Below are 9545 nucleotides of genomic sequence, written 5' to 3'. Positions count from 1 at the left end.
TATGAGAGACTTAAAATTTTTTTTAATTTTTTTGGTTTATAAATTGAGCCTCAAAGACTCAATTTCCACATCTCGATTTTCACGTAAGAAACAAATGTCACATCAAACCATGAAAATTGAGTCTCTGAGACTCAATTTATGGGCCAAGATCGAGTCTCATAGACTCGAGATGCTAGTAAATGATAAAGTTTGGAAACCGGATCTACTAACTATATAGTTAGGATTTTATGTCCCTTTGAGCATTTTGGCGCTAATATCTTTATTTTATTCTAATATTTTTCAAACAGAAAAACATCATTATACAAAATATCATTTCACAGGAAGACCAGTTGTGATTTGTAACTTCCTTCCTCGGTACGCCTTTCAAGTGTCATTCAAGGTTCCACATTAGAAAGTGATTATATAAGGTCTGACCTCTGCTGATACGGGTATTCAGCAAGCTCGAAGAAGCAATAATGTCAAGCTATCTGCCTGAGGAAGTGGTGGTAAATATACTCTCACACCTCCCTCCTAAATCTCTACTTCGATTCAGGTGTGTCTCCAAAACTTGGCTTGCTCTCATTGGAACTCCTGATTTTGTATCCAAAAACCTCATCAACAACTCCATTCTCAACACCAAATCCCAACACCCATATCCACCCTTCCTCCTCGTCAAAGCCAGAGAAGAATCCAACTCACCACCTCCTTTTCTCGGACTAGGCGGCATAGTCTCTTCCTCTAATGGCATCCTCTGTCTCCACGACCATTTCCAAGGCGATGTCTACCTCTGGAATCCTTCCTCCTCATTGCAACTCCTGGCTTTATCTCGTCGCATCTACTGTCCTCGCACGAAAGACTTCGACTACGTTCTGGGGTTGGAGTTCGGGTTCGATTACATAGCTGATGACTTCAAGGTGGTGAGATTTCTAGACACTCTCAATACCAGTTTCATGGCGGACACGGATTTTGTGGATGTCGAGCTGGAAGTGTACAGTTTGGGCCCTGGTTTAGGGAAACAGTTCGACACTATTCTTGATTTAAACATGCTCAATATTTTCGTTCCCTATGAAAGGGCGAAAGTGTACGACAATGGGTTCTTTTACTGGTGGGTAGGGCCCAATGAAGATTATGATGAGAGAATTGTTTCATTCGATTGTAGGAATGAGGTGTTCAGAATGACGCCGCTTCCGGATAAAAGTGTTATTGGGGATTGTAACGAAGTATGGCGGAGTCTCATGGTGTTGAATGGGTTTGTTGCTATGGCGGTTCATCCTTTCAGAAGGAAGAAGAAGGTGTCGTTTTCTATATGGGTTTTGCTTGAATTTGGCGTGAAGGAATCATGGACTAAGCTGTTTAGAATTGGGCACTATTTCGATTTGGAGTGGCCATTGTGCTTTTGCAAGAATGGGGAGTTGCTTATGGAGAACAGAGAAGGGGAGCTGGTCTTGTATGATCCTTTTACACAGACAACCAAGAATGTTCAACTTAACGGGCTTACTAAATCGTTCCTTAACACGCAAAGTTCAGGAGTTCAGGCACAATAGACAAATATATTGAGCTGATCTAAGAGGAGGTAAGGTATGATATAGTCTTCAATGTGCCTTTTCGTTTTATATAAATTGTCCTAAACATTGGTTTTGAGTGCTAAAAAACACCAGTTGACAAATATGTTGAGCTGATAAGAGGAGGTGAGATGTGGTTCACTCCTTTTATATAAATTTTCCTGAACATTGGTGTTAGTAATACTTTTTTGTGTTTAGCAATTGATGCATTTGATAACTACTTTTTAAAGAAAGAGGAGGGTGCTTAGTGAATTACATGGTGACCTCCATTGTAGACAGCTGAAAAAATCAAACCATTCAACCAACACTCCCTCCCTCTATCATAAACTAGATCAATATTTCTCAAAACCTGTAAGCTGAGTATGTAATAAAATGGGGAAAAGAAAGGAAACTTGAAATGTCTTTTATGAAGAAACTTGTTAACATAGAGTCAATGATGAAAGCAAACTAAACCACTATGACAAAAGAGGGAAGAAAAATGTGATTCAATTCAATGTTCTTTCAGTAATGGTACTTAAATATTAATTTTGTAGCTTCCCATAGTTAGAGTTGAAAATGTACCAGAATATAAGTGTCTTTTATCTCCAAGATGGTATGAAAAAGGAAAGTGAGGTTTTAAAAGAGCAATAGACATGAAACTGAGGCTTGAAATTGAACATGGTTAGCTTCAATATTTTCAAGAAAGCCAAGCGATGTAGAACAGCTCAAACTGTCAATTTTCATGCAAAATCAATTGGCGAAACATGAAAATAGAGTCCAAATTTAAGAAATCCTTAGAGCCCATTTTCAAATTTTTTATAAAAACTACATTTGGATAGACATTTTTGAGTATCTATTGACCTTAACCCTAGGAGATGGTTCTGGTAGGAGATGTATTGTTCAGAACCTAGAAGAATTGGCCAGACTTATTATGTGCAATTTCCCTCATCTCTTCTTGAAATACTTGGGGTTATGATGTGGTTTGTAAAAATTTTGGGGATAAAAAAGATTAAATAACAAAATACAAGATTTTCTGGAATGGGCTGTCCTTGGCTTTACCAAAGGCCCATAAGTCTTATTTTGTGTTTGAGTCCTTGTCCTAGGAGATGTTCGGAACCTAGTTGGAGTTGTTTCTCATTACCTGAAATAGAGATGCTACTGTTGCACTTCACACATATTGTTTGAATGGAAATTGTTGGTGGAATACGTAATTTAATCGTGTAGTCCAAGATTGGGAGCTAGAGTTCATACAGTCATTTCAAGATGATCTATATACTCCTAAAGTTAATCCGGGAGAAGAGGACAAGCTGGTCTGGTCTGGTCTCTCTCCAAGAGCCATGGTTTTTGTGTTAATAATTATTATAAGGCTTTGAGGAAAGGGGCCAACATCAATTTCCCATAGATATCTATTTGGTGTGTTGGAGCTCCACCACACGTAACTTTCTTTACTAGAACAGCTGTGAAAGGCTCAATTCTAGCTGCCGACAATTTGAGGAAATGGGGCATTATAATTTCTGATTGGTGTTGTGTGTGCAAATCTAATGGAGAATGAACTGATCATCTTGTTCTTCATTATGAGACTGCTAGAGTTATGTCCTTGGTTTTAAGATTGTTCAGTGTAAGTTGTGTTATGCCAAAATACATGATGAAACTATTGGCTTGTTGGCAAGAGAACTTTGAAAGAAGGTTAATGATGGAATATGAAAGTTCATGCCTTTGTGTTTGATCTAGCAGTTGGAGGGAAAAGTATATGCACAGGTTTAAAGGAAAAGAGCTCTATAGTTGAAGTACTTGTTTTTAGTGATTTTTTAGCTATGATGAATTTTAGATGCTATGTTTCTTTTGGTTTTGTTTTTGTTTTTGTTTTTGTTGTTGTTTTTTTTTTTTGCCTTTTGGTTTCACCTTTGTATACACCATGTGTACTAGGCTTGTTCCTCTTTTTTTTTTGTGCTTTTTAATAAAGTTCATTTACTTCCAAAAGAAAAACCCTCTTCAATCTTATAGCTGGCATGTAATTTGCAAAAATCATAAAATGTACCTTTTATACATGTTGTGTCAAGTTGGTACAACAGAACCTTTAGGCATTAATGTGCATTTGAATGAGCTAGTTTTTGTTAGCTTATCTTGCTTTAAAAACAAGTTTGGTAAAATAAACTGTACCTTGAAAAGTTGGGCTATCTGTAGATTAGCCAAACAGCCAAATAAGTATGATTAGATTAGTCATTGACATTAAGGGAAACTTATAGTGATTGTTAATTGTGGAGCTCCATCTTAATTTCTATGTTTTAAACTAAAATTTTGTACTGTATGTTATATCATTGAGAATGGCAAAAATGTTTCATGAAGCTCTTATAATATGTATAACTTTTGAAACTTGATATCATGAATCATTATCTCTGCAATATTTTGAACATAGTTGTTTCTGTTGGCATAACTTGTTATTCCTATTGGATGTAAAAGCTGTTTCTCTGCTTTATTATAATATCTGCAGTAGGACTTTATAATTAATTCCTGCCTTGTTTCTGGAACTCAAGTTGGATATTCAATTTATTGTTAAACTGTAATGGGAGTGAAAATATGAAATCTTTGGAGGTGACGGAGTAGGTGAAAAATGCAAGAGTTGAAAAACAAGTTTTAGGAAGAAACAGTTATTCACTTATCCTGAAGAAGATAATTCCATAGAATTATTATTATTTATTTATTTATTTTATTATTTATTTTTTGTCTAGTTTTAGGAATTAAGCCAATAGTGTTGAGATTTTTATGTTTAGCCCAAATCTTTATTCTAGTATATCATTTTATGAGTTGATATTTTCTTTTAGTAGTATCCTTACTTCTTCTGTTTCAAAATTTTTCAATCTTCTAGATTTTAGAATTTCATCTCCACATAAACCTTCTTAATAGAACAACTTTTTATTTTATATTTAAGGGAATAAGGAACTAGAATTCTCTTCTAAGGTGGTCTCTCAATTCACAAAGACATGATCAAGTGGCATAAAAACATTACGATATCTAAAAATAGATATGCTCCTTCAAACTTCGTATTTATACATGATGATCTTGTTTTGTTTTATCTTCAGTTTCTAGTGACAAGCTATTACAGAATAGTTCTAGATACAGAACCTGCTATTATGGATAAATTTTTAAATTTGTTATTACTTTGGCCCCCTCATTCTTAAAGTTTTAGTTCCACCCCTGATCATGTAAATGTAAAACCAATAAAAAGAAAAACACTGTATTCACTGCTACATCTTCGGAGTGGAAAAGAATCTCTCTTGGGAATTTTCATTTCCATTTACCTGAAACAAGCATCATAAATGTTTTTTTTTTTCCACACTTGCTATCATTGGACATAGGCATTATTTTTTTTTCAAGATGATCTCTACTTACCCTGCATATCTTTGGTTCAACAGGTGTGCAAGGAGTGTTATGGACGTCAACATGGTGAAATTATATTTTGATTCAGGTGAAATATTTAAGTGCTCACTGTCACAGAAGTATAATATTAGCTTAGTATATGGTGTTTGCTGTATATTTGTATGAATGTTTTCTGGTTAGCTACTTAGAGACAGGTTACTAGTTTGGTGCTGTGTCCCCAGTTGTTTCAACTTTCAAGGGTACAAGACTATATAAGCTAGATAAACAAATACAGTGAGAAATACAGACTGAGGGAGGAGCTTTATTATTTTTGTATTTTGTGGGGATTACTTTAACCGAATTTCACTTTGAAATGTTGGCCTCTGATTAGTGGAGGGATGATTTGGGTCTCCACTAGCTGAATTTTCTGATTCACATATACACTAGGAAGAAGTTTGTAGCCAAACACTTTAATTTCATCTAAAATAATCCTGATTTCCAGCAATGGGTATATTTCACTGGTACGATTTCCAGTAATGCTAAACCAAATCCCGCTTGATCTCTCACCACTTTCTGATCCTAAATTTTACCAATACGATCTTGACATAGTTGCTTCCTATCATGGTCTCATCTGTCTCTACTACCGTTCCCAACATGGCGACATCTACCTATGGAACCCCACCACCACGTCATTGTCATCATTAGGACTCAAGCCTCTTCCTCCTGTTACCCCTCGTGAAAAGTTCAATGTCGAGCCTTATAGTGTTGGGGTCATCTTTGACCCAATATCCAACGACTTCAAGGTCCTCAGGCTTCTGAATGTTATGTACAATGAAAACCTCAAAGCAGAAGTGTATACCAAAGTACTGGTTCGTGGAGACTGCTTGAAGATTGTAGAGGGCTTTCCCCACTCTTTTTGTCCTGATTTTTGGAACACAGTGTATATGGGTGGATTCTTTTTCTGGTGGACAATCGATGCGGGCGTTGAGAGTATTGTTGCTTTCGACTTCAGCAAGGAGGTTTTCATACTGATGACGCTCCTGGACCTTTCTGCTTACCCGTGTTTCAGCCAACTCAGTGTTGAACAAGTCTTTTTGCGGTGCTGGTTAACCCTTTTGGAGACGAGATTAATTTCCCAGGGCATAAATAGCCGTTACCCTTATTCAGAGGACAACACAGATATCCCTTATGCATAGGAGGGTGATTTTTTTTAGATATATGGGTTTTGCTCGAATTTGGTGTCATGGAGTCATGGACAAAACTTATTAAAATTAACCTCTGCCATTTGAATAGGCAGTTGGGGCAATTAGACTCTACTATTGTTGATTGCTTTGCCATGGTTTGCTGGGTTATATGGTTTAAGTGTAATGCCGTCTGTTTGAAGCAAGTTTCTCTCCCTTACTCCCAAATTTGCTCTGATTCTGTTGCAAGACTGCATGAATTTCACTTGGCTGTTGACTCCATGGTTAAACCAGCTGTTTTTTCTTGCCCCAATCACTCGGATGGCATCTGTTTTTCTCATTTTGGCCATCTGGTGGACGACTCTTGCGCTGCTGCCTCTAAGTTTTGAACTTGTTTTTTCTCTCATGTCCGTAGAGATTGTAATAGAGTTGCTGCCAAGTTAGCTAAAAACTCTAAATTTTTGTTTGCGCCTTTGGTTTGTATTGAGGACATCTCTGAGAATGTCTCTCCCTTTGTTTCTCATGACAGACTTCATCTGTTTTTTTTTTTTTTTTGATTTCAACAGACTTCATCTGTTGATTTAATATATTTGATTTGGTCGGTTTTCTCAAAAAAAAACAAAAAAAATTATGCCACTTGTGTTTTCAACCAAATTCTTATTCACAATATTTTCAGTGTGTTTCAAGTTTTAAAAAGTAAATCGTTTTACAACTTTTTATAAAAAATTTTACTGTAAACAAAAAATATTTTATAAGTTTAATTTGACCATATTTTATATTCAAATGATCACCTCCAAATGAAAAAAATATTTTTCAGAAAAAATATTATTTCGAAACAAACGGAGCTTTGTTAAGTTCTTTAGATGCATGCAGCTCATATTTATATTCGAAAACACATTTATATTGAATTTAATTTTCCTTCAAATAGAAATATATTGGGGTAAATTATATATTTAGTCCTTAACCTTTGCATCATATGTCAATTTAGTCCCTAATGTTTCATTTTTGTCATTTTAGTCTCCAATATTTTGTTATTGTATGAAAATAGTCTTTGCCATTAAGTAATAAATGGAAAATGTTGACGTAGCTAACTAAAAAAAAAGAAAAAAAAAATTATGCCACATGGGATGCTAAGTGTATTGACATAGAAAAAAAAAACCTATTTTCTGATTTCAACTCTAGAGAGAGAGAGAGAGAGAGATAGAACAATGTCCAGCTCCACCCGATCGTAAACTTCATTAAGTCATTTATATTTGTGTCTAAGGTTCAGTTTAGAATGCGAAATCAAAATTCAAAAGACCAATCTCAATTTATGAAAGTAACTACTAATACTATCTCCTTTCTCTCAGCTTACCAAAACAAAGAAAATCTGAATTATTAATAAAGAAAGAATGCTGCAATTTCAACTTAAGGGCGGCGACGCTAGCAACCACATGATTAGATCAACAACTTCAATTACAATTTCAACCAACAACTACTAACTAAGAAGCATTGAGAATAATAATTGGAGATTGTAGGTGAAAACCCAAAGGCAGAGAGAGTTGCGTTATTGTTATTTGTGTGTGGTATATGCTCGTGGCCATGGTTAACTAATTATTAATGCTGTCTGTGTTTGCTATATGCTTGACCAAATGCCTCAAAGAAAATGAAACACCTTAGTAGAAGCAGGGAAAGATATGGATGGATGTAAAGCAAGGCAGAGTGATGAGTGTTGGGAAGAAGAGGGACTAAAATAGTTGTATTTAGGTAGGCCTTCGCTGTTGCCCTGCTACCATTGTAGATTTAAGCTTACACAAAGAAGAGTGTTAATGGAGAAAGAGACGAATTCTTAGGTTTTTGTTAGCCATTGGATGAGGGGGTGTTGACTAATTGGATTTTTAATCATATTAGTACATTTCGCATCCACGTGGCATAAAAAATAAATTTTTTATTTTAGGCGTTAACAACGTCATTATTTTTCATCCATCACTTAACGGCAGAGACTATTTTGACACAATACCAAAAGATGGACTAAACTGTTACAAGTGAAACATTAGGGACCAAATTGACATATGGTGTAAAGGTTAGAGATCAAATATGTAGTTTACCTAATATATTGTTTATAAATAAAAGGCGAAAATACTATTTTCGTCCCTACTTTTTCAGCTTATTCCCATTTTGGTCTCTACTTTTTATTTTTACCGCTTTTAGTCCCTATTCTGGAAAACGTGTTTCGTTGTGATCCCTACTGTTACCTTAAAGACGGAATTTTCCTAGGTGGCAGACGATGAAATGAAATATTGTTTTCTTTATTGCAATGTGTCAACTGTTGCTCCAAGTGGCAGCTTCTTGCCATTAAGAAGTCACGTGACTCTCACGGGACTTCGTTTTTAACCACCCATGCGTGTGAAAGCTTCGAAAAACCCTAAATCAGCCTTTTAGAAATCCAAATTTCTGAAAATCCTTTCTCACTTGCTCTCACTCGCTTAACAATCACACACCATACCCACTGAGAGCTAAAAATGATCGTCTGAAAAACCATTCGACACACACCATACCCAATTTATCATTAGAAACCTAAAGAAGACGCTCTGTGATTGTGAAAGCTAGATTGTAAAGGTATGTTCTCTTTCTCTCTCTCTGCCTCTCTATATTTATAGCTTTGTGTAGTGGACACCTTTTTTAGGGATCACAACGTTGACTGTGATAAAAAATAAAATATTTTTGTTGGTATTTGTATTGTTTGTTTGTATTGTGTGTTCCTTTTTGAAAAATGCTCGGGTCCATGTATTCCTATGATGCTGTTTTTTGTGGTTGATTTTTATTTGTTTATTACTTTATTAGACTAAAAAAATATTTTTAATTTCAGAAGTGAATATCTATTTTCACTGTAAATTGCATGCAGGATGGATGAGTTTTTTACATTACATGTCCACCATGGTGGGCATTTCATTTGGGACCCTCAAAAGTATATGGGAGGGACAGTAGATCAAGTAGAAAATTGTGACCCAGATAGGTGGTCAAAAGTAGAATTGAGAGTATCTATAGGGACTTTGGATACAATGTAGTTGATAGGCTTTGGTTTAAGATGCCTGATGTGAACCCAAAGCATGCAAATTTCCACTAGGTAGTTGATGATGGTGTTGTCGTGTTCATGACAGACTTGGTGAAGGGTTATAAAGAGATTCACGTGTTTGTTGAACCTCTAGTGGATGAGCCACTTGAGTTACCAGTGGAGGATTTTGAACCCTTAGATGTTACACAACCTGATGAGGAACCAGAAGGTGTAGATGCTCAAGCCTTAAAGGTTGTTGGTGATGATCAACAAAATGAAGATGTGGTTTATTGTGTTAGTAGTGAGAGTGAGAGTGAGAGTGAGAGTGATCATTATTATGGTCATGCAAAGTATGAAGATGATAATGATAATGATAATGATTATGAGTATGGACATGGTAATGATGACTGCAGAGATGATTTTTCACAGTTTGATGGACATGTTGATGGTGAG

At 35.7% G+C, this 9545-nt stretch overlaps 1 protein-coding gene across 3 annotated transcripts in view; it reads left to right on the top strand.

Moving 5' to 3' along the window:
• The first annotated feature begins 327 nt into the window (after window positions 1-327).
• LOC126723257 (F-box protein At3g07870-like) overlaps window positions 328-9545 on the top strand; it is a 26962-nt gene continuing 17744 nt past the window's right edge. Inside the window, exons 1-2 of one of the 3 annotated variants that reach the window (XM_050426582.1) lie at window positions 328-1552; window positions 4934-5279. In XM_050426582.1, the coding sequence (XP_050282539.1) occupies window positions 456-1523 (1068 nt within the window). In that variant the 5' untranslated portion in view covers window positions 328-455 and the 3' untranslated portion in view covers window positions 1524-1552; window positions 4934-5279. Of the gene's footprint in view, window positions 1558-4933; window positions 5280-9545 lie in introns of those variants that run through there. The other 2 variants (XM_050426581.1, XM_050426583.1) reach the window with 2 other exon arrangements.

This window comes from Quercus robur, chromosome 4 (assembly GCF_932294415.1).
Source record: "Quercus robur chromosome 4, dhQueRobu3.1, whole genome shotgun sequence".
Lineage (NCBI taxonomy): Eukaryota > Viridiplantae > Streptophyta > Magnoliopsida > Fagales > Fagaceae > Quercus > Quercus robur.
Note: the sequence above shows the minus strand (reverse complement) of the source record. Positions and strands in the feature narration are given on the sequence as shown.